The 25,376-nt window shown below is 38.5% G+C and overlaps 2 protein-coding genes across 2 annotated transcripts; both read left to right on the top strand.

Moving 5' to 3' along the window:
* Window positions 1-40: 40 nt before the first annotated feature.
* Window positions 41-10,523, top strand: LOC135083441 (eukaryotic translation initiation factor 2A). Its single transcript, XM_063978186.1, has 13 exons — window positions 41-177; window positions 255-396; window positions 527-662; window positions 744-823; window positions 1,014-1,192; window positions 1,672-1,826; window positions 1,918-2,002; window positions 2,424-2,597; window positions 6,931-7,108; window positions 7,504-7,633; window positions 8,205-8,328; window positions 8,629-8,807; window positions 10,266-10,523. The coding sequence occupies exons 1-13, from the start codon at window positions 153-155 to the stop codon at window positions 10,389-10,391; spliced, it is 1,713 nt and encodes a 570-aa protein (XP_063834256.1). The 5' UTR covers window positions 41-152; the 3' UTR covers window positions 10,392-10,523.
* A 3,868-nt stretch (window positions 10,524-14,391) lies between these two features.
* On the top strand, window positions 14,392-23,812 carry LOC135083431 (MFS-type transporter SLC18B1-like). Its single transcript, XM_063978179.1, has 12 exons — window positions 14,392-14,854; window positions 16,101-16,341; window positions 17,114-17,187; window positions 17,722-17,938; window positions 18,348-18,438; window positions 18,696-18,930; window positions 19,305-19,403; window positions 19,486-19,581; window positions 20,385-20,556; window positions 20,902-21,094; window positions 23,042-23,541; window positions 23,630-23,812. Exons 1-12 carry the CDS (start codon window positions 14,574-14,576, stop codon window positions 23,708-23,710), a joined length of 2,280 nt encoding a protein of 759 aa, XP_063834249.1. The 5' UTR covers window positions 14,392-14,573; the 3' UTR covers window positions 23,711-23,812.
* The last annotated feature ends 1,564 nt before the right edge of the window (window positions 23,813-25,376 follow it).

Genomic DNA, 25,376 nt, shown 5'->3' with positions numbered 1-25,376 from the left:
TTAAAAAAAAATAGTGACAGTATTGACAAATTGACTGACAGTGACGTGTATGACAAAAAATTTGGTACATGCTGCCTGTTTGTTGACCTCTATTTTGAAAATGAAAAGTATCTTGTTTTAGTACATACCCAATTAATTTAATAGTTATTACAATGAGTGCTACACCTTGCATCGCTGGTAATATAGGCTTCATCAAAATAAACATTGTATTATTTGAATGAATAGGTTATGTACATCTTATCATCTCTTTACAGGTTTGACCAATAAAAACATATTCTTGGTGGATTTCAAAGAACCATATGCAGAGAAAAATCTCAGAGATGAGGCCACTCTCAATATACGAAGCATTATATTTAGCCCTAAAGGCACATACCTTGCATACAGAACTGATAAAAAGTTGGTACAAAATTCACTTTTTAACTTATTAAACAGGCAAAAATTACCTATCCTACCCATTTGACACTATATTAATACCAATCAAATCTTATATGGAATTTCCCTACGATTAAAAGTATCTTTTCTTCAGGGCAGAAATAGTGAAATGTGCAGACTGGTCAGTGGCAGCTACCATAGATGGCAACGTAAAAGATATGTTCTTCTCCCCTCTGGACACCTATTTTATGGTGTGGGAAATGTTTTTGCTGACTAAAGAAAACCCTGAGGTAAACAAAGATAATTACGTAAATAATGTTATGGTTAATTTTTATGTGTGACTTGTAAATGGCGTTTTTTTTGTTCCAAAGGGCAAATGCAACCTTCATGTTGTAAAATCAGCAACTGGAGAAAACATTGGATCATTTAAACAAAAGAATCAGACCGGCTGGTAAGATATTTGAAAGCTTTCTTTCTATTATAAAAATACAATCAAATCAATCTTTTTAAATTGCTAAATAAAAATAATAAAAAAGCAGAGCATTAACTTCTAAAAGTTAGGTTAGCTAGTGATGTATGCCGTAAAATTAAATTATATACCAAATCAACTGTATTTCGTTCTATACTTTCATACTATTCAGGGAACCACAATGGTCATCGGATGAGAAACTCTTTGCCCTTCAAATGAACAATATTATATACATCTATGAGGATGGAAAACTGGAGCGCTACACAAAACAGATCAAAGCAGAAAAGCTGAAGTCTTTCAGCATCTCTCCTAGCCCTGCACCCACTTACTATTTTGCTGTGTTCTCTTTGGGTAAGTCATTCATTTTATTTTATTTATCTAATAAGACAATAAACAAGACATACACTAAAACAATCTTTAGTGTTTTTGAACTCAATCTAAGTGCTGCCTTAATTTGTCTAAAAAATTTATTCTCTTTGTGCAGAATTAGAATAAATCTAAATCATATTTACTTCAAATATTTGCTGGGTAAAAAAGCAAGAGTTTGAATTAGTCTGTCAGTTAACTTATCAAAAAATACTCGACACATTTTTCACCTAATGAAAATTGAAAGAGATAAAGGGCGCCAAAGTTTCAGAACTAAAGGTTTGTGACGTCATAGAGTAACCACTTTGTGACGTCACGCGGAACTTCAACGTATCATAACTTCGTTATTACTTGTTTAGCCATATTAAAAAAATGTGTCCATTATTTTTTGATTAATTGACGGACTAAAAAAAATTTTTAATTAGGAAATTAGCCTTATTACAACATAACTGGCTTTTCTCTAGGCAAACAGGACCAGCCGTCGTTCTGGCGCGTGTTCAAGTATCCAGAGTTTGACACCAGCAATGCAGTTGTGAGCCGCTCCTCGTTCCAAGCTGACAAGGCCACCTTCCACTGGAATAGACGAGGCACCAACATCTTTGTTATGACCCAGACTGATGTAAGGAACATTTTTTTTCTCAAGTTACATATAAATGTCAATATTATTAAATGATTCATAGCAATCATAATTATGATCAATGTATTTTCAGGTGGACAAGACTGGCGGATCTTACTATGGAAAGCAGTCGTTGTCACATGGCGATGTAAAAGGAAACTCGGGAAATATGAGTTTTAGTAAGTAGAAACAAATTTCGTTAAGATTTTGATTTTATGTCTTCATAAATAATCAGAAACATCAAATCTGGTTTATGCTAAGAAAATAACTACAGGTCGCGTTAAGTACATCTGAATGCATTTTGATCTGTATTTCCATCAAAGAAGGTCCATTCCACGCAATCTCTTGCAACCCTGGGAACTGAGTGCAGAATGGGCATTTGATTTTGATATGTATTTTTAGGCTACAAAAGTCCAATCCAAATCTATGCCACCCCGGAAAATCGGCGCAGAATAGGCATTTGATTTTGATATGTATTTCTAAGCAAGGACCAAACCGTCTAATCCACGCGATCTTTGCTACACTTGGTTCCATTGCACTTGTTTAAATCCCCGGCAAATCGGCGCAAAAAAGGCATTTGATTTTGAACCATATTTTCAGGCAAGGAAGGTCCAATCCACGCGATCTCGTGGAACCCCGGCAACTGGAACGAATGGGTGGCGGTGTACGGCCACGCGCCGGCCAAGGCGACGCTGTTCAACGCGAAGTGCGACCCGCTCTTTGAATTTGGAACAGGATCGTGGAACGCCATCTACTTCCCACCAGACGGGCATTATATCCTTTTAAAAACACTATAATATGATGAATGAAAGTTAACATCAGTTATGACTTAACTATCTTGAACCAACGCATAATTTGCCAATTACGTACAGGTTTTAAACGCTAATGAGCATTTACTTAAAATGAAACGTCTGTATAACAAGTATTCAATAGGACTAGAAAAAAAAGTTGCATTTATTTAAGTATGGGATCAGCTGAACGTCACGTCACATGACACGCGCCCGTGGGATGGAGCGTGTCGTCAATAAGTGACGTCACACGACATTTAAAGTAATCTTTAAATTAAATAGCCTCTATTACGACTGCGAGGCACATTCCAATCTTATAGTTATGGGTGACTTTAATGGAAAAGTAGGTACATCCAAAACAGGAGAAGAGAAGATCATTGGAAGATTTGGTCATGGACATAGAAGTAAAAATGGTCAATCACTGGTAAACTTTGCGACTGAAAATAAACTGTCCGTTATGAACAGTTTTTTCAAAAAAAGAAATTCAAGGAAATGGACCTGGATCTAGAGAATACAATCCCGAGCATGTTTTTCAATCCCGGGATTACGGGATTTTTGATGGGTAATCCCGGGATCCCGGGACTATCCCGGGATCAGCCTTATGTGGTATAATTTCTCAAAAGATGTTTTAAATATTGTTAGTTGCAATAATACTAAAATAAAATAAAAAAAATATACAAATCAAAAGCACTATTTAGAATTTCGGAAATAGAATCTTAGAAATATCAAAGCATCCAATATAGCCTGCTTCGTAATTTATTTCCTACAAAAGCAGCAGCTGATAACACTCGCTCGGGTTCTACACTCGTTGGAGGTATAGAATAGATACTTATATGCTAATTCTAAGTGATATCCACCCACGAACTCCGCCATTTTCAAACAGGCTCATTTCACGTCTGATACTATTTGTCAAGCCCGATTCACTTTGTAGTTGTACTTCAGGATCTGGGCATTTCATACTCTTATCAATTTTAAGCTGCAACTTTTCCTTTAGTGTCAATTGGGGTTGGGAGGTTTGTGGCATTAGCTCAAGTTGTGATCCTGTCTAAGGTCTACGAAAAAGATATTATTAGGGCCGAACCTGAATAGTCCGTATCCGTATCGTACCTTAGATTTGGTTTTTATCGTTATACAGGGTGGAAACGATAAGTGATCTCACTCGATTATTTCTAAACTATACAAGATATCCAAAAACTGGTGGTTACTGATCCTGAAAGTCCTTCACGAGCTCTATCCAACGGTACCAATAACAAGTTACATAATAAACTGGATCTATCCGAAAATTCAAGTTTCCAGCTTCCATACTTTTAGTACTGTCACAGTCATGGCACTCAAGGCTTCATAATATTATAGCAAGTAAAGCCTAAAATCAACGTTTTCCTTGAATAATTTTAAATAATAATGCAATTTACGAGATCATTAAAATTTTAAGTGTTTATTATTTAATAAAAAAAATTAACACTTCTAATATTGTGTGGCTGGCATACATTTAGTATTGAATTTTCGGATAGATCCAGTTAATTCTGTAACCTATTACTGATATCGTTTGAAAAAGCTCGTGAAGCACTTTTAGGATCAGTAACCAGTTTTTCGATATCTTGTATAGTTTAGAAATAATCGAGTGAGATCACTTATCGTTTCCACCCTGTATAATTTTATGCTAAGGTAGAATCTAGGCAAGGTCATAGTCAAGGCGCAACGGATCGTAGAATGCAAAATGGACTTGTTTATATCAATCCCGAAAATACCGGGATTAGCCAAGTACAGTCCCGGGATTTTCGGGATCAGAAAAGGGTCGGGATCCCGGGATCCCGGGAATCGGGATCCCGGGATTGTATTCTCTACCTGGATCTCACCTTGTGGAAGATACACGAATGAAATAGACTATATAATGACAAATAAAAAAGATAGGATCAAGGATGTTACTGTAATAAATAACCTGAACTTCAATACAGACCATAGAATGGTTCGTGCAATATTGGAAGGAAACCCAGTAAAGAAAACAAGAAAAACCTATAGTAAGAGACCTGAATCATACATCACCAATAAAAATCTGGAAACCTTCACGATAAATTTCAAAAACGCACTGGAAAACGAGATGGATAAATCCAACAGTAAGAATATAGAAGAAATCTACAATAAATTCATAACTACCTTAAAAAACGAGATCGACAGAACCAAATCAATGCCAAAAGAAAAAAGGATATCTACACACACCCAAGATTTACTCCAACAACGGAAAGAACTACTGAAGGATAAAAAATCTAATACAAAACAAATCACGGAAATAAGCAAGAAAATCAATGAAAATATAAAGAAGGATAACAAAGTAAGAAGAAACGATGTCATCAAATATCATATTGAAAAAACAGGAGGAATAAAGAAGGCTTATAAGAAGCTGTCAGACAAAACAGAATGGATGCCAAATCTAAAGAACAAACAGGGAATATGCACAGGGAACAGGAAGGCAATTCTCGACATTGCAACAGAGTTCTACAAAACACTTTACACAGGCATGGACTGCAACAACGAATACCAACCAAAAAACTTAAATTGTAACAACTTTAACGATGAATCGATACCACCTATCCTCTTATCGGAAACAGAAAAAGCAATTCTAACCCAAAAAGATGGAAAATCTCCTGGACCTGATAATATCACAAACGAGATTCTGAAAGCTACTATCACCGAAACAGCTCCAGTCCTGACAAAGTTATTTAATGAAATAATAGTTAGCGAGACCATACCTACAAACTGGACAAAGTCAACGATTATACTTCTATATAAAAAAGGGAATAGGGGGATGTAGGGAATTACAGACCCATAAGCTTAATGTCCAATATATACAAAGTCTTCTCAAAAATAATATTAGCCAGAATATCGAACACTCTTGATGAAAACCAACCTAAAGAGCAGGCAGGATTCCGAAGAGATTTCTCAACAGTAGATCACATACATGTAGTAAAACAAGTCTTACAGAAACTTCAAGAATATAATAAATCATACTATATCGGATTAATTGACTACAGCAAGGCATTCGATTCTATAGAACACAAAGCAATATGGTCAGCACTGGAGACACAAGGTGTTCACAAAAAATACATAAAATTAATACAAGAAGTATACTCAAAAAGTACAGCAGAAATACAGCTCGAAAACACTGGACCAGAGTTCCCTATAACTCGAGGTGTCAGACAAGGAGATCCGATCTCGCCTAAACTCTTTTCTGCTGTACTTGAAATGATCATCAGAGAACTTGACTGGGAGAAAAGCGGAATTAACATAAACGGAGAATTACTATCACACCTACGTTTCGCAGACGATATTGTGGTGTTCTCAGATTGCCCACAACAATTGGAAAAGATGCTACAAGAATTATGTGATGTAAGTGCCAAAGTGGGTCTTCTTATGAACACCTCAAAGACAAGAGTGATGACTAACTCAACTAAAGTAAAAATACACGTAAACAAAGTAGAAATTGAGTATGAAGATGAATACATCTATTTGGGACATCTAATTTCCAACAAAGAATGCATGGGCAAAGAAATAGATAGACGAATAACAAACACATGGAAGAGATACTGGTCACTAGCAGAGGTAATGAAAAACGGGAACCTAAAGATGTTCCACAAAAGGAAAATATTTGATGCCTGTATACTACCCTGCCTCACATATGCTTGCCAAACCTGGTCACTAACTAAGCAACAACTTAAAAAGTTAAAAGTATGCCAAAATAGTATGGAGAGAAGTGTATTGGGAGTGAAACTTAAACACAAGATAAACCTAAACACAATAAAATCAAAAACCAAATTCAGAAGTGTTGTTGCAACAATTAGAAAGTTGAAATGGAAGTGGACGGGACACCTAATGAGGGAAAAGAAAGAGAAATGGACAAGAGCCGTAACGGAATGGTATCCCCGTGAAGGAAAAAGAAGCAGAGGCAGACAAGCGAAAAGATGGGAGGACGATATCCGCGAATTAGCAGGGCCATTATGGCCACAAATGGCTAGAAACAGAGAAGCATGGAGATCATTGGAGGAGGCCTATGTCCAAGGACAAACTGGAGATGAGTGCAACTAAATTGTAAAATGAAATGTTAATGTTGTAAAAGTACCTTGTAATCCAGTAATAAAGGCTTATATTATTATATTATTATTATTATTACGACTGCATAGGACACCATAAATCATGTGTCATTCATGCATCTTTAAATACCTACTATTGCAAGTTATACGCAAGCCTTATTTCAATGATTTCATGCTAATATTCTTAAAGTAAGTTTCAACAAAAAAACTAAAAATTCCTTGACTCCCTCACACGCGTTCTACTAGGCGGGTTCGGTAACATAGCCACAGGCAGCATAGAAGTATGGGACATGCGTGGCTACAAGAAGATCGGGTCTTGCGCAGCGCCCGACACCACGAGTCTGCAGTGGGACCCTCGAGGGGAGACCTTTCTCACCGCCACTACTTATCCCAGGCTCACTGTTGGGAACGGGTAAGTAAAGTTTCTATCTAAAGTTAGTACATAGCACATTATTACTACAAAGGAATATGTCAAGAAGATTAACTCCAGTGCAGCGCCCGACACCACGAGTCAGTGGGACCCCCGAGGGGAGACCTTTATCACCGCCACTACTTATCCCAGGCTCACTGTTGGGAATGGGTAACTATTGATATACATTTGCTAAAATTATAAGAGTAATTTTAAAGTCCGCATTGTGAATCTCACTCAAAAGTCTACTCAAGATCAAAATAGTTTTCATGGTAAAACGCATAGGAGTCACTGTTTGACTAAACTTAGTAAAGGTCTTTTCTGGGTGACATACAGAATATTTTGGAAAATTGAAATACCGGTGTAACATTAGTGTTTATTTTATTGTTTTATTTTAGGTACAAAATATGGCATTACACCGGAGCTCTCATGCACAAGCGTGTATGCCAAGAGAAAGAAAACCTACTGAGTATCTCTTGGCAACCAGGAAACTTCCCTAAGAGCGAACTATCCAGGGCTCCACCGAAGGTACGCTATTTTTAAATATTAATGCTTATTGTTTCCAACAAAGCGAAGAAGGATGTGTTTGAATAACCAATCAGATTTTGTTATTTTACTGCATCAGCTTCGGTTCAGTTCGGAAATCTGATTGGTTATTCAAACACATAATATCTCCAGTCGGGCTACGATGCACACCGTGATAAAATCTTATCAATGATTTAGACGACAAATGTATGAACTTATCGCGTATATCGATAAATTGGCGCGATAAAAGCTTATGCGCTCCTGCACACGACGCCGCCACCGCGCCGCCGCCGCGCCATCGCCGCGCCCCTTCACTGTTCATACGCGCCGAGTAAAGCCCGCCACCACGCCGTCAAAGCATAATTTCGCCTGCGGCGCGGCAGCGGGCTTCACGCAGCGCGTATAAACAGTGCAAAGGCGCAGCGGCGGCGGCGTCGTCATGTGCAGAAGCGCTATCGCGTCGCGCATCTTGGGCCTACTATTGGTGGAAACCGGGCCTTATCCTAGTTCTTGTGTCATATTACAAGCCATGCAGTGATGGCTGGTTCGAAATTTGATTGTCAATTGTTTATAGGCCATTGAAGACTCGACACCAAAGCCGACCGCGGCGTACAGACCGCCCGGCGCTAGGAATAAGCCGTCTACGTTCACGTTACACGAACATGAGAAACCACACAAGCCTGGTGAAAATGTTAGCGGTAAGTATTACTTATTATTATTTCTATTTCTAAACCTCTAGTAATTTTTGGCATCAGTTTAAGCTAAGTAAGCAATATTCTGCAAAACTGTTGGATTTTTAAAGATACCTCAAACTGTCATATACCCGATTTTGCCTCAGTTTTGTGGTTTAAAATGAGATTCGTTCTTAATTTATAAATTTAAATAGGCCCTTTTTGCGGAAGACATGTCTTCTACGCAAACGCAAATTTAAGACTCCAACGATAACGAAGTAAAATTAGAAGACACAAACTTTACTAGTGTTCAAATCTTTCCCATAGCTGCTCCGTCCAAGCAAGCTATCAAGCAAAAAGAAAAGCGCGAAGCCCGTAAAGCGCGAAAAGCCGAAGAACGCGCGAAGGGAGATGCGTCCCCTCCGCCGCCGGCGACCACGCCTCGCGCGCCTTTCGTCTCCACTGGGGACCCGGAAAAAGACAAGAAGATCAAGAACCTTAATAAGGTAAGTTGTAGTTTTGGATAGTAAAGGAGGTAGTATAAGAGTAGCAAAGAGAAGGAATGGCCGAAGAACGCGCGAAGGGAGATGCGTCTCCTCCGCCGCCGGCGACCACGCCCCGCGCGCCTTTCGTCTCCACTAGGGACCCGGAAAAAGACAAGAAGATCAAGAACCTTAATAAGGTAAATTGTAGTTTTAGATAGTAAATGAGGTAGTATAAGAGTAGCAAAAAGGAGGAAAGGCCGAAAAACGCGCGAAGGGAGATGCGTCCCCTCCGCCGGCGACCACGCCCCGCGCGCCTTTCGTCTCCACTGTAACCCGGAAAAAGACAAGAAGGTCAAGAACACTAATAAGGTAAGAAGTAGATGGTAGTATGTTAGATAGGATAGGAATAGGAAAGATAAGCGCGAAGCCCACAAAGCGCGAAAGGCCGAACAACGCGCGAAACGCCGAACAACGCGCGAAACGCCGAACAACGCGCGAAGGGAGATGCGTCCCCTCCGCCGCCAGCGACCACGCCCCACGCACCGTTTGTCTCACTGGGGACCCTGAAAAAGACAAGAACATTAATAAGGTAAGAAGAAGATGATAGAAATTAAGTAGAATAGGAAAGAGAAGGGCGAAAGGCCGAAAAACGCGCGAAGGTGGATATGTCAAAAATATTTTTAAGAATTTATTACTCGGAAAATGATTAGATTTTTAGACAAAAACATTGTGAGTCATATCAGTTGAAACTAGTGATGAAACGGATAGTTGTTTGGCCGGATACCGGATACCGGATATCCGGCGGCCGGATAGTTGGCCGATTGTCTCGTTGCATGACGTGTCGAGTTTAGCGTCGCACAGGTGCTTCGAACGCGATCAGTGGGTCTATTAGTAGACTAGACTAGTCACACTTTTCGAAAATCGAATCCGTCCGAATAGAATGTCAGATTTTGCCACTTGTCTAGGGGACAGATTATTTCGGGCGATTTCGGTTGCCATCGTGAGTGTGTGATTGAATAGCGAAAATTATATTAGTTTACTTGCTGCGTAATCTGACTGAACTGCATCATGTCATCACATCAGATCATCATCAGTGAAAAAAAGATCGCCTATTTTATTTGGCAATATTTCGACATTAACAGATATTTACCATTTATGTATTCGTCATTAGAGAGAATAGTCCAGAAAAAGAATTTAGTTTTTTGAAAGGCCTTAATATGGCTTTTTTGTAACTTTTTGGACTTTAAATAAAAGTCGTCTTTATTATAAGCCATTTTATTGATATTTACCTCAAAGATATAATGTATTACATTTTAATTATAGGAAATTGTCGTAGTTTTTTTAATATCCGGTATCCGGCCGGATAGTAAATTTAGGCCGGATATCCGGCCTACCGGATAGTTACCGGATATCCGTTTCTTCTCTAGTTGAAACGCTACGTCTCGTAATTCGTTATTCAAAGAAAATATTTGTCTCCAGAAACTGAGCGACATCGACAAGCTGAAGCAACAAAAAGCCGCTGGAAAAACGCTCGAACTGAATCAGCTCGAGAAAATCAAGAACGAGCCAGCTTTACTCCAGGAGTTGGCGCAACTGCGGTTATGATCTCAACAAACAAACGAAACTGACCTGTAATGTTACAGTAAGACGGTATATATCCCCTTGGACATTGCATTTTTTTAGTTTAGTTAGAAATGTCGCTATGCGTTCTCTTTTTTATAAACCTGTTGCATTTTTTGTGAGTGCTAAGTAAAAAAGACTTCTGTACAACTAGTTAGTCTCTGAAACTATTTAAAAATGTGTATATGACAAATAATATGTGTACAAATTGAATCATATCAGCTACGGTGGCTGTTCATTAAGAGATGATTAGCAAAGAGATTAATTAAAAGCGGTAGATTCGTTAAAATCGGCCTTGGCTAAACAATATTGTAGGTATTTGTGCTGGCTGGTATCATGATCATTAAATATTTATACATTTTAAATGAATTCAAAAATTTTAAATATAAATGTGAAATGTGTAGCGAGTGTACATTTTTGTTCGTATACTAGAATTTGTATTTGATTTATAATTATAGTATATAATATTATACAGGGTGTTAGGTAAATGGGTATATGAGCCGACACTAGCCCATGTTAACATGGGCATATAAATGGTATGGTGAAGTCAGAAATTTGATATCATCATATTTTGTTTTTTAATTTTCATACAAAATAAATTTTATAAAATCCGATTTGTATGACAATTTAAATAATTAAAATGAAGATATAAATTTTCTGACTTCACCATACCATTTATATAATAATAATAATAATAATAATAATAATAAAATCGTTTATTGCAAGAAAAACAATTACATTTTTCATATTAATCTTGGACTCCACACTAGGCAAGCCTGTCTCGTGGAGGCCAGGAGATAACTTTACAATATTTTGGGTACTTAAAACTATTAAAACTATAATTAGAACATAAAAACAATAAAAAAATCAATAATTGTGCTGTATGTTTTATAAGTATGGGTTATGTATGTGTCGTGTATTAAGTAATTAGTGATTTATGATAAAATATTATGAAGTGTAGGTATGTCGTAGGTTTCACATTTTGTTTATTGTACTATTCTTATGAAATGCTCTGTGTTTTCGTAATTTAGTGAGGTAAGCCATGTTCCTATTTTGTGTTTAGCCTCTCTAGTAGGTTTGTCTTTTATGTTGCAGAATTTTACTATTTTATTATAAATAAATGGGCTGAGAAACGTGTTGAATCGATGGGCAAATGAAGTTTTAGTTAATGGGACTGGGATTGTAAAAAATCTTTTTTGACAGGAGTTGTTTAAATCGGAGTTTAATACAGATTTGTGGACTGAGGTAGAGGTTTGTTGTATAAAGAGTTGTCTGACGCTAAGCAGGTTACATTCTCGGTAAAGAAGATCTGTTGGAAATAGGCGGTTTTTAAATAGCATCACCTTTAGAACTGAGCGCTGAGATCTTTCTAGTTGTAGTAGTGTAGAAGTTGCTGTACCACCCCAAGCTGTGATGCAGTACGTAATAAGCGATTGGCATAGGGCGGTGTATACGGACTTGAGCAGTTCTTTATCAGCCGAGGACCTCAGTAGCCTCATAATACTTACAATCTTCCTAACCCTTGCAGATACGACGTCAATGTGCTTTTTAAAATTTAACTTTTCATCAATAATGATACCAAGATATCTAATAAATTCGGTTCTAGAAATCGTGTTGCAGTTACACGGCTTATTGATATCGGGACTACAATTTAGAAAGAGAGGACTGTTTGGGCAGTGATCGGAGTGGATTTTTATAGGCATTGTATTTGTGGGTGCAGAAGCTAGGGTTTTGTGAAAACTAATAAATTTTGTTTTAGAGGTATTAAGTGAGAGAAGATTGTTGTTGAGCCAATTGCTTAGGGTAGCTATACCAGCTTCTGCACTACGATGAACGGTCTCCCAGGATTTGTCATGGAAAACGATAGCAGTATCGTCTGCGTAACAGATTACGTCGGCATTCTTAAGGTCAAGGGAGGTGATATCGTTAATGTATAGCAGAAATAAAGTTGGACCAAGTATGCTACCTTGTGGGACTCCAAATGAGATGGGTTGGTAGCTACTGACTCGCGAATCAATTTTGACACATTGTTGTCTATCAGTTAAGTAGCTTCTAAACCAGTCTAATGCTATGCCGCGTATACCAGCAAGATCTAGTTTTTTAAGTAGGATAGGAATTGAGACTGAGTCGAAGGCTTTTGCCAGATCCAGGAAAACACCTATACAAGCATTTCCTTTGTCAAGATTATCTACGATAGTGTTAGTCAAGAGGTTTACCGCTTGTTCATTTGACCTTTGTCGACGAAAACCGTATTGCCGGTCACTTAAGAGTCCATTATCTTCGAGAAATTTTGCAAGTTTCTTATTAACAATTTTCTCCAGAATTTTAGAGAAAGTGCTCAGTAAAGAAATGGGACGATAATTGCTTGGAGATTCTTTGTTGCCACCTTTGTGAATTGGGGTGACAGAAGCTGTTTTCCAGTTGTTAGGGAAAACCCCTGAGGAGAGGCTAGTATTTAGTACATGTGTGAGAGGTTCAATTATATATGGTTTAATTACTTTTAAAAGGCGGTTGGAGATGCCATCAAGCCCTGGAGCACTGTCAGTTTTTAGGCCCATAATTATCCCTTCAACTTCATAGCAATCTGTGGGTTCTAAGAAAAATGAATTAGATGGAGAGTTCGGGTTAACAACTTTGGCAGCTAATGTATCTTCAGTTTCATTAAGATATTCCAATATTTTACTAGAGAGATTTTCACCGACTGTCGAGAAAAAATTGTTGAAAGAGTCCAAGCAGTTTTCTCCGTCTGAAGTATTATTTACCATGTTTATTGTGGGGTTTTTAGTTTTGTTAGTATGGGTTATTTGTTTTATTGTTTTCCAGAGTAATTTAGGGTTAGTTTTGTGTTTTTCAAGCTCATCTTTTTCATATTTCGTCTTTACTTTCCGAATTAAGTCAATGTAGAAGTTTCTGTATCTAGTGTATATTTTTTGCTGTATTGGATCATTTGGGTTAACATGGGCTAGTGTCGGCTCATATACCCATTTACCTAACACCCTGTATTTCTAAACCCAGAGCAATAGTTTGTTAATTTCCAAAACGCTTGCTTAAAAGGGGCCTTGGTATCTTTAGAAATTACACTAAATAAATCCAAACATAGTTATTAAGAAAATCAAGTATATCCTCATTTATTCAATCTACATAATATACTATTTATATAATAAAACGTGACAATATTTACCCAAAAATAAACAGTTCCAATATACATAGTTTCTTGAGAATCTTACGAAAATGCAAAGTGCATTTCTATATTTTATTTTTCTTAATTTTCCATTTCTTTTTCTATACTGTTATTTTAATAATAATAATATAATTATTTAAGCATCTAGTGTGAACATAAAAATAGCTCAATTTGTTTTCGTTTTACTCTTTTCTAAGCGACTGCCTAACATGTGTGCGGAAAATAAATATGGAAATTATTTGTTCGGAAAAACATTTATAAAAGAAGTAGCTGTAGGTATTGTGCATTTACAATAACTTAAAATATGTTATATTTTAAATATGTACTTTCTTTTGCCAAAGTTTTTCCGAACAAATCATTTCCGATTATACTTTTTTACAGTGATTGTTAAAATGTCTACGAGAAAGTATATAATATGCGTTGAATAAATAAAAGTAACAAAATAATATGTCTTTAATTTATTGCTTAAAGGAAGGTAGAATTATTTTTGTAAATCATATTATAGTTTTGCACAATATTAATTTGATATCCTATGTAGTTGTAATAGGTCCGACTTTTCAGTAATAAATGTCTTAAGTTGTTTACTGTACGGGGCCGTCTTACTTCAACGACACAGATTATTCTAGAAAAGAAAAAAATAAGTCAAAGAGCATCGCAACGGAAAAGGCGCGCCAGGATCATAACACGGCAGCATGTTTTCACACCGCCGATACTCGCGCGATAACGTCCCATTTGTGTTATCGTTCGAACACAAACATTCACCATCACGCTCGCCATACCCGCCCTACGAATGCTACAAATTAACAAGTGCCCTCTTTCCCGTTTGAATTTAAAACGCGATAAGATACCGATTGTGATTGATATGCGCGGTTTTATTCTGTACCTACATTCGACTGGTCGCCAGACGGGTGACACGCCGCGGTATCGGGGTTTGTTTACGATATTCATTTAATTACCGGTCAGTGCTCGGGTTGAGTCCTTCCGATATGGACAAAGACGATTGCGATGAGTACAGCAAGTTGTTGAGGAATAGGACTCGAGGGGACTCGTGTAGGTCGCGATCGAACAGTGTGGAGGGTGGCAGGTCCTTTGAGACGATAGTGTTTGACTGTAGAATGGTGAAGACGTCCACTCAGGTGGATGACCTGGCTGCGACGTGGGGAGGGAGAGGCTCGATCCCTGACTCCAGGAGGCTGAGACGGGCTCAGTCCTGGTCGGGGATACCACCAGACGATGTCAGCTCCGAGATCAGGATTTTACGAGAACGGTAGGTCGTTGGAATTACGATATTTAAAAACGACATCCCATATTTATAGGCTAAATAAACAGTGCCAGAAGCAAAACAGATTTTTGAAATTTTCATGAATGTGATTTCATAAAAATAATCCAGGAACTTTCCTACAACAGTGTAATTGAACATTAACTATTGCAATATTGACACGTGTTGTAGGTAATTCAGTATCAAGTGCACGATAACAATGCCATTGGCAATGTTAACGTTCGATTCCCTTTATGGTACTAACTATTGTTTGAACGAGAAAATTTCCGCTGGTGCGCATCATATTTTAATATAAAAATATGGAAATAATTATGGAAAACACAATGTAAACAATTTAATAAAAAATAATTCATGAAACTTTTTTAATCTAGTTTAATAAAGTCATCAAAAATCTTTGCTTCATTTGTAGGTATAATTTGAAAGTTAAAATAATAGTAATCAATAAAAGGTCTTGGTTATCTAAATTTTAAACCATAGACCATAATTCACATTAAATCGTGACTTATCGTCATAATAATTTCTTCTAGAAAATCTTTGAATGTTATGATGACTGAACCTAAATTAATGTTTACTATACAAAATCATGTCATAGAATTGGGTTTCAATGAGATAAGTAACACGTTACATTTACTCTCGTAAATGCCCCAATGTTGGGTCAATGTAACTGCATTCACGTGCAACTCAATCTTGCATAAAAGGTCCTGTCGAATTCGATATCCATCCTTTAAAATTGATTTATCAAGGCCTATGTAATTTACATTAGTACCCACTTACTTAGTTACCTAATTCTTACTTAAGCTACAATAAGTCACCATAGGCTTAATCACTTTCATTTCATCATACACCTGCATACGTATGATTCTCACGTGTAGTAGTGGATGATGTAATTATTTGTAGTTACAATCAAAACAATCAAGTTTGTTATAGATACTTAATTACAATTATGTTTTTTATAGAAGAGTACTTAATAAACTTTTTTTTAAGAATATTGATAGCATTTTATAAATTCAAATTAAGTACTAATTATCCCGATGACCCCTCATGGTAAGCTTTCTTACGAATGTGGTCGCCTCAACGAACGGCGGGGTTCGAACCCGACGCATTCCTCGAATCGGACACCGCCGTTTGGCCACCAGCCATTTTACTATTATCGCTTCAATGTAAAAAAAATCTATTAGAAAATCATGTCTTATTCGCATCTTATTAGTACCTACCCTTCGCTGTCGCCTTCCAGATTAGTAAGGACTCAAAGCAGGCCGCGGCCCGGCGCGCTGCGGTATCTCTCCCGGCGACAGAGGCTCACCCTGGCTTCTTTGGCTCTGGTGGACTTCATGAGCTTCTGTTCCATGAGCGTCATGGCACCCTTCTTTCCGAGGGAGGCCACAGCAAAAGGCCTGTCAGACACCATGTGCGGAATCGTGTTCAGTTTTTACGCAGTCGTCATGTTTCTGACGTCACCAATTTTTGGGAAATTCGTGAGTATTTTTATTGCCAATTTGGTTTACATGAGAAAGAGAGATTTGAAATTACAGAACTAACTGATATAGGAAAGTAGTTTAAAAATTAACTAATAAAGTAACTAGTAGGTATTATAATAATATAATATCTTAATACTTACCTATACCTACATTTTTTGTTTAATCGCTTACTTAGTAGGTACCTACTTACATAAACGGTATCTACGCTATTTCAATGTATTGTTATTTAAAATCAAGTTCGATGAGCTAAATAGGTATACAATAGCGCTAAATATGGGTACATAAGTAGTAATTAACGTTATCTTTTAACCTACGCTACATAAAACATATTATTATTATAATGAAGTAATAATAATAAATCAAGTAGATTACATAGGTACTACTGGACATTCAACTTTTTAAATACAAATTATTTTGGAACTAAACCTCTTTAAGGTACTTACATAACCATTTACTTACTATGAGTATAGGTAATAGGTATACTATGTAGATAAGTATCTAGGTATTTCAAGAACAGGTAGAACTTCTAGACTAAGTAATTTATTGATACTCCACATCGATAGAAAATTATCACACTTATCGCAATTTTAGTGTGTGTTTTCTTGTTACTTCCGTTCACGATTAAGAAAGAGTGCATGGGAACTGTAACACGTGGAACGTTTTTTTTTATTATTGGTTAGATGTTTTAGATTCTTTTTAGACTGTTTTAGGTTTACGTAGGTATTAAATAATCGTGTAGAATTAGATTTTAGAGAAAACTTTTTTTCAGTTACCACTAATGGGAGCGAAGTTCATGTTTATTTCCGGCATGTTCATAGCTGGAACGTGCAATGTATTGTTCGGGTAAGAAAACCTCCTATTTAAGTCGGTTGAAAAATAGGCACTTATTTAGAAGAAGAAGTCAAGTAGCAAATCATATTATATTGCGATAAGCAGAAAATATACAATAACGTCGTTTAAGGTCTATTATCACCACGTAAGTAATTTTTTGGCGGTTTTCACATTTTGATGCCATTAGCTAGAGAATCGAAAGACGCGTCGTTTCGTCCAATCTCCTAAAAGGTTGCTAAAAATGACTTACGTGGTGATAGTAATAGTGTTTTACATACTACTTAATTTTACAACTTTCATACCTATTTGTAGGGTTCTGTAGTCCTGACAAGACAAGGAACCCTTAAAGGTTCTTCAAAGTCTGTCTGTTATTATTTCATGTCTTTTTCTGCTGTTTTCAAGAATTTCAAGGATTTCCAAAGTTACCTACATTTCATAAAAATAACGTTAATTTTCTCGTGGCATTTTTAAATACTTAGGTACTTACTTACAGGTTGTGTATTTGTGTTCTAATGGCTATAAAAACCTATTCTTTTTCTCTTTCAGTACTCTTTCACTAATAGAAAACCCCACAACCTTCACCTGGCTGTGTTTCCTTGTCAGAGGGTTGGAGGCGCTCGGAGCGAGTGCCTACTCCACGGCCAGCTATGTGTTTGTGGTCAACGCCTTCCCTGACAGCATTGGGTCGGTGCTTGGTATTTTGGAGACATTCGTCGGGCTCGGCATGTCGGTCGGGCCTGCTATCGGAGGCTTGCTGTACTCGGTCGGTATTATTCTAGTACGCCATAAATAGAATGAAGGAAGTGTCGTGGGTTCGATTCCCACTTTAGGCAATTCAATTTTTTCAAGTTAGAAATTGAGTTTCTCCACCCTAATTTTAAATTTAAGTATTGCCTAAAAATTAATTAATTTACTATACATGTAAAGGGGGAAATCTTGGGGTGAAATGAAAAGTAAGGTACGACACGGCGATTCTTCGAATTATTAGCTAAAGCTAATGCAAATAAATAATTTGATTTGTTACAATGGCGTTGATGTTATTAACCGTAGTTGCCATAAACATGTTTGAAAAGTCGAAACGGTTCTTTTACCAAGAAATATTGTATAGATTTTAAAAGAAGTGTACGAAAGATTTGTAAAAGTTTCTATGTAAACATGAATGTTCCAGGTAGATCGGGGGATTTGGCCTACCATTCTACACTCTAGGAATCGTTATGGTGCTGACTGTGCCAATCAACTTCTTTCTGCTCACTGATTGTCAAGGTAAATACACCGAATATCATCCAGACATTTCGTTTAAATATTTAGCTGTTAAAAACACATTAAACTAATACATTTTTCTAGATACATGATACAAGATGCCACAGTATTTAGCTTATTGTGCTGTCTGTACCTACATTACTACTTTAATGTAAAGGTCCATAAACAAGTAACACGTATGTAAACCCATGTTCGCAAATAAAAATTATTTGATTTGATTGAAAAATTATCTTTCAACACTTATTATTGTTGATTTACAGAATTCTCAGTCGGTTCAAAATCAGCTTCCATAATGAAGCTCTTCAGGATCCCGTCCATCATCATAACTGGACTCGTCATAGTGATCGTGTCCAATACGTGGGCCTTCCTGGACCCCACCCTGGAGCCCCATCTACGGCAGTTCGGCCTGTCCACGGAACAGATCGGCCTGATCTTCCTACTCTTCTCCAGTTTGTACGGAATCTTCAGCCCCATTTGGGGATGGGTTGCGGACAGGTAAAAAACCTTCGCACTATATCGTAAGGTTGACGTCGTCATTCTGTTCTGTATTTAATTTAGAAAAAAATTCAAAATATTATATTGTGTGCATAACATATACTGAATAATTTAAAAATAAAAATAATTGAAATGAAACCGCTCTGAATTCAAATAGGTACTTTTAAGAAAAATAAAACAATATCCGATCGTCAAATAATGACAAAAGAAATCTGCACAAGCTTGAAGTAGAAAAAATAAAACAAAATAATTAAGTAACAATTGACTGGCGGTGGTTTCTTTTTCAACGGCTTTGTAGCAATAGACATTAGTAGTTAAAAGTATATACATAGAAGTCTTTCTGTGATCAATGTTATAAATCTTATGTGTTTCAGAGTGCACAACCATTGGTGTATGATGGTTTGGGGTCTATTTTTATCAACAGCTGGACTGTTGCTTCTAGGCCCTTGCCCTTTCATTCCCGGGCTTCCACGGTAAGTCTAAATATATTTATTTGTATATCATCTGCATAAATAAAAGCATTAAATCATTCTTCAAAGAAAATTATTGTTTCAGTGACCTCTGGTTGGATTTGGTGGCGCTATCAATTTTAGGAATTTCGGTGGCTTTAACTCTACTGCCCACCTTTCAAGGTGTCTTGACCAGCTCTATGTAAGTTATTTTGTACCTATTAGTAAAACTTTGGAAATACTTATGGTGTGTTTCGTTTATGTAAAATAGGAAACTATGTAACCATCCCTTCAGCAATAACGTAGCCGTAGAGCCGTAGCAACTGCTACAACACGTAAAAAAAACTGACGTATTTTCAAAAATATATTATGTAGTAAACTGAAGGTTATAGGATGCCTAGTGTCCCACTTTGTAAATATAAATGCGCTACGATTTTTGTCGTAGCACAAACTCGTAGGCCTCGTAGCACGTGTGTACTAAACAAGGTAGGTAGGTATATAAATGTTGTAAATGTTTGGTTTTGAAGCAGATCACATTTTTGTCTGAAACACAAACATCTCAATCATGACTTCCATATTCCTGACTGAATGATCTACGAAAGTTTTGAAATATTTTTCATCTTTTACGATAAAAATGTTAATATTCAGACGAAAGAGGCTGTCCGAAGCGCTCGCTACTTACTTACAGCGCTGCCGCTGGCTTGTGGTCGTGCTGCTAATCACTGAGCGGCGCACTAACGCAGTCGTAGCCCGTAGCGCTATGGATTAACCCTGTGCCCGAACCTTGAGATATTTTAACGCCTGACTCAATACAAATGTTCCTACAGCTACGAAGGAGGCTGCCCCGAAGCGCTCGCCACTTACAGCGCTATCGCTGGCTTTTGATCGTGCTGCTAATCACTGGGCGGCGCACTAACGCAGTCGTAGCCCGTAGCGCTACGGATTAACCCTGTGCTCGACCCTTGAGATATTTTAACGCCTGACTCAATATAAATGTTCCTACAGCTACGAAGGAGGCTGCCCCGAAGCGCTCGCTACATACAGCGCCGTAGCCGGTCTGTGGTCATGCTGCTACTCGCTGGGCGAGGTACTAGGGCCGGCGCTGGGCGGCGCATTAACGCAGCGCTACGGGTTCCCGCTGTGCGCTACGCTGTGCGCCGCTGCTTGTTTCACTATGGTAACTAATATTTATGGCTAATTAATCATTGAGTTAAAATAAAGGCAAATTTTAAATTATTCATGCTACTGTGTATTTAATGGGAAAGGGATATTGACGCAGAGAACGAGTACTAAGGTTGGATAGTTTTATCCCAGTTTTTAAAAGAGCTCGAATCCACACGCATGATTATACATATTGACAGACCTTAATTCTCTCTTCAGTTAAAAAAAAGTATGGAATATGAATCATCATTTGCGTCTGTTTATCCTTTTTTTTTAAATATTTATTGAAATATCTTTTTAGCTAGTAGCTATCTTATTGTGATTTTAGATTTTACTAACATAATATTAATAATGACCCCAGGCCGTCGTAACGCTCACTTTCTTCTCCCTCCGCGAGTCGTCCAAGTGGGAGCAGCTATCAGACGTGTCCCACTCCATCCCCTACACTGACACCACCTGGAACAGTGCCAACTTCTGCCGCGTGCGCAGCGCTCCGGAGAGCAGGATCGAGAACTCCCCGTTACTGACCCCTTGCTCTTGCAATATGAAAAACGGTGAGTTTGCTTTATTATGTGTATGGGATAAGCTGTCAGATGTGTTCCACTCTATCCCCTACACTGACACAACCTGGAACAGTGCCAACTTCTGCCGCGTGCGCAGCGCTCCAGAGAGCAGGATCGAGAACTCCCCGCTACTGACCCCTTGCTCTTGCAATATGAAGAACGGTGAGTTTGGTTTACTGTATTTAGGAGCAGCTATCAGACGTGTCCAATTCCATCCCCTACACATACACTACCTGGAACAGTGCCAACTTCTGCCGCGTGCGCAGCGCTCCAGAGAGCAGGATCGAGAACTCCCCGCTGCTGACCCCTTGCTCTTGCAATATGAAGAACGGTGAGTTTAGTTTACTATGTGTATAGGAACAGCTATCAGACGCGTCCCATAACATCCCCTACACAGACTCCACCTGGAACAGTGCCAACTTCTGCCGCGTGCGCAGCGCTCCAGAGAGCAGGATCGAGAAATCCCCGCTACTGACCCCTTGCTCTTGCAATATAAAGAACGGTGAGTTTAGTTTACTATGTGTATGGGAACAGCTATCAGACGTGTCCCATAACATCCCCTACACAGACACCACCTGGAACAGTGCCAACTTCTGCCGCGTGCGCAGCGCTCCAGAGAGCAGAATCGAGAACTCCCCGCTACTGACGCCTTGCTCTTGCAATATGAAGAACGGTGAGTTTAGTTTACTATGTGTATAGGAACAGCTATCAGACGCGTCCCATAACATCCCCTACACAGACTCCACCTGGAACAGTGCCAACTTCTGCCGCGTGAGCAGCGCTCCAGAGAGCAGAATCGAGAACTCCCCGCTACTGACCCCTTGCTCTTGCAATATGAAGAACGATGAGTTTAGTTTACTATGTGTATGGGAACAGCTATCAGACGTGTCCCATTCCATCCCCTACACAGACACCACCTGGAACAGTGCCAACTTCTGCCGCGTGCGCAGCGCTCCAGAGAGCAGAATCGAGAACTCCCCGCTACTGACGCCTTGCTCTTGCAATATGAAGAACGGTGAGTTTAGTTTACTATGTGTATAGGAACAGCTATCAGACGCGTCCCATAACATCCCCTACACAGACTCCACCTGGAACAGTGCCAACTTCTGCCGCGTGAGCAGCGCTCCAGAGAGCAGAATCGAGAACTCCCCGCTACTGACCCCTTGCTCTTGCAATATGAAGAACGATGAGTTTAGTTTACTATGTGTATGGGAACAGCTATCAGACGTGTCCCATTCCATCCCCTACACAGACTCCACCTGGAACAGTGCCAACTTCTGCCGCGTGCGCAGCGTTCCGGAGACCAGGATCGAGAACTCCCCGCTACTGCTCCTTGCTCTTGCAATATGAAGAACGGTGAGTTTGATTGCTGCTATGGCGGCTGCAGCAAAGCGGTCGCTTGTTATTTGGTTTTAATCTTTTTTTTATGCAAGACAAGGCAGGTATTTAAATACCTACCTTGTCATTGCCATTGGTGTTAAGTGAGCTGGTTTTATAAATTTTATAGACAACAACTCAAAAAGGAAACGTTAATGAATTGTGGGCTTTCCCCTTTGTCCATTAGACTGGCGCTATGTATTTCGTTGCGGTTCCAATGACATTTGAATTTTTCCCCGGAACAAACTTGACGTTCACTGGTTGGTGTTTTTATTGACGGTTCAGTGTAGATCGCCTACAGAGGAGTTGCAACTGTGGAAAAGAGAGCTGGGAATCCGTCTACCCCTGTCTACGACTGCGACTTCACACGACTGTTTGTCCTTTTCCACTAAGAAAGAATCTCATATGTGTGCTTAATTCAAAAGCGCGAAGTGAAAATAATTAGTACAGCTCTCTGAAATTATCTAATTGTCTTAATGACGAGCTGGCATTTGATATGCTATAAGGTTCAATTTTCATTCTTACTAAAGAAAGCAACATAACGTTAGCTCACCTTTTCAGGATACTCATACGGCACTTCACCATCGCGTCGCCTGTGCCTCCACAACAAACGCAGCAAGAGCGGATCGGCAAGTATCGCCGAGGCACTCTCCTATTTCCTCAAGTTCCAATACCTCACCGACTTCTACATCAGAATACGAAAATCCAAAAAGAAACAAAAACACACTAACTGCACTAACAACACTCTATACCAGAACTATCTAGAAAACGAATCCAGTGAGATAGTCAACATCAACAATAATACAACCAAATACCGCAGTTCCGAAGACAATTACTGCGCGTATTTAGACAATGCCATATTTGGAAGTCCGGTCGTTATGGAAAATTTGGAAACGGAACATTTGATGGTGAAAAGGAACAACAAAGGTCTGATCCCGGTGCTTCTCGCTTGCGATGAGGAGAAAAAGAAAACATCAGGCGAGATCATCAGGCACAATCTTCAGAAGGTTCAATTCTTTGAGCAGAACCAAACCTGTACTTCTGCTATGGAAAATATTTTTGTAAGTTTTTTTTTTATAAATTCTTCAATTCTGCGTAGGCATGTTAGTTACAGGCATGTTATTAATACGCTCAATTATTTTCTTCCAGGATGGTTGTGAGTGTAGAGATGGCGTCACTTTTGTACGAGGCACAGTGACTGTTTCTTCAGCGGGCGCCTGTGAAGTCTAGCAAAATTCCATTCTAACTGTAAATATTTGCAATTTTAATATTCTCAATTGTTTTAAGTTTATTTCATTAAGTTTTAATATACTCACTTCAAAAATAAAACAATTCATTTTATTTCAGCGTATTAAGACGTTGTTTCCAAATAGTCATACGAACATCGTTTTCCCCTGCCGTTTTCGAATAGCAAAAATATTTCCCAAACAGCGCGTAGTACTAGGAGACTATGAAAGCAAGGAGGTCAAAAATTTTCCCCACCCGCATTCCTCTGAGGGGGTGCTCTTCCATCAGTGTGAGTTACACACGCACACATTGAAGGTGAAATACCCCTTCAGAGGAATTACACACACACATTGATGTAGAACACTCCCTCTTTCTGCCCCAACCCCTGTTACCATGGCAACGCTGTGGAACGTTTTACTCCTGCTATATTCTGTGTCCCTAGTCGATTCGACCTCTGCTGACGATTTTGCGACGTTGTCATTGCAACCACTGACCACTGTCCAGTCGGAAAGTCGGAAAAGCTGCCTACAAAATTTTCAGCTTTTCAGATGATGGTTTTATTTATTGGGAACGCTCGCGAAGCGCTCGTCGTAGCAGGAAAAATCGTCAGGCGCAGTTTTCTACGAGCGATCGCGAATACGCCAATACCAGGAGCTCACAATCACGAGGGAGTTTTATATTGAACGCGCCGTAGTAGGCTTTTCCATGTTGATGAAAATCCTAGTTTTGAAGAGAGTTTATTTGTTGAAATTTTTTTCATAATAATTAAGATATTTGTACACGATAGCAATAGTTAATTCAATAAGTAAATGTACAGGAAGCAAATAAACTAACACCTACTTAATACAAACAAAAAATAATTTTGTTCAAAACTTTTGCTAAGAGTGTCGTTCTACTGTCACTCGATGTCGAGTTTTCACTTTGTTAATATGTGGTAAACCATTCGTTCACTTGGAAGCATTAATTAAAACGCGTCGCCGACTGAATGTGACTGAATGGACGCAGCGTCGCCGTTACCAAAAAAACATGAAGCAAAAGGAGGTAATTTGGGACACTTTGTTAGACCTTTGTCTAAGTAGTCAAAACCATCACGGAATCTAAATGTATAATAATAAATGAATAATAATTCAAAACCTCTAACATATTTTAGCCTAATAACGAAATGACGCTACACACTGTCACATAAGTATGTGACAAACATAACAGAAATAATATGTGAAAATCAGTTTCGAAAAGTTTTGTTTCACTAAAATATTGATTTCGCTCCTATGAATGAAGGTCTTCAACCAAGTTAGGATTGGGCGGCGGGTGACTGAGGGATGGGGGAAAATCACAGAGGGTGGCACCCTCTGCGTTGGAGAGAGACGGAGGTAACCTCTTTGTCTAGCGTGGAAGCAACGAAAGGCCATGTCCTCGCTTTTCTGTCAGCCTGGTACCAGTTGTTTATGATTAAAGTAACAATTCAGATACAAACTGACGAGGGTAATTTTCCTCTTGAATTGCAAACGCGGGCTTGAATTCCAGAGGGATTTCTAAAGAAAACTTAGTTGTAACAAACAATAAACAAATTGCTAATTATTAGTAATTATTTTCCACGTAGGTAAGTAAGTAAAACCTAAAACGTAAAATGTAATATGATACTTTGTATTGACACATTTAACGAAATCTG

This window comes from Ostrinia nubilalis, chromosome 2 (assembly GCF_963855985.1).
Source record: "Ostrinia nubilalis chromosome 2, ilOstNubi1.1, whole genome shotgun sequence".
NCBI lineage: Eukaryota > Metazoa > Arthropoda > Insecta > Lepidoptera > Crambidae > Ostrinia > Ostrinia nubilalis.
Note: the sequence above shows the minus strand (reverse complement) of the source record. Positions and strands in the feature narration are given on the sequence as shown.

Coding starts and splice junctions, on each gene's coding strand:
- LOC135083431 (XM_063978179.1), top strand. CDS start 14,574: ATGGACAAAGACGATTGCGATGAGTACAGCAAGTTGTTGAGGAATAGG. Junction 19,404..19,485: donor TTCATTCCCGGGCTTCCACG/GTAAGTCTAAAT, acceptor TTATTGTTTCAG/TGACCTCTGGTTGGATTTGG. Junction 19,582..20,384: donor GGTGTCTTGACCAGCTCTAT/GTAAGTTATTTT, acceptor ATGTTCCTACAG/CTACGAAGGAGGCTGCCCCG.
- LOC135083441 (XM_063978186.1), top strand. CDS start 153: ATGAGTGCTACACCTTGCATCGCTG. Junction 178..254: donor TGCTACACCTTGCATCGCTG/GTAATATAGGCT, acceptor ATCTCTTTACAG/GTTTGACCAATAAAAACATA. Junction 397..526: donor GCATACAGAACTGATAAAAA/GTTGGTACAAAA, acceptor TCTTTTCTTCAG/GGCAGAAATAGTGAAATGTG.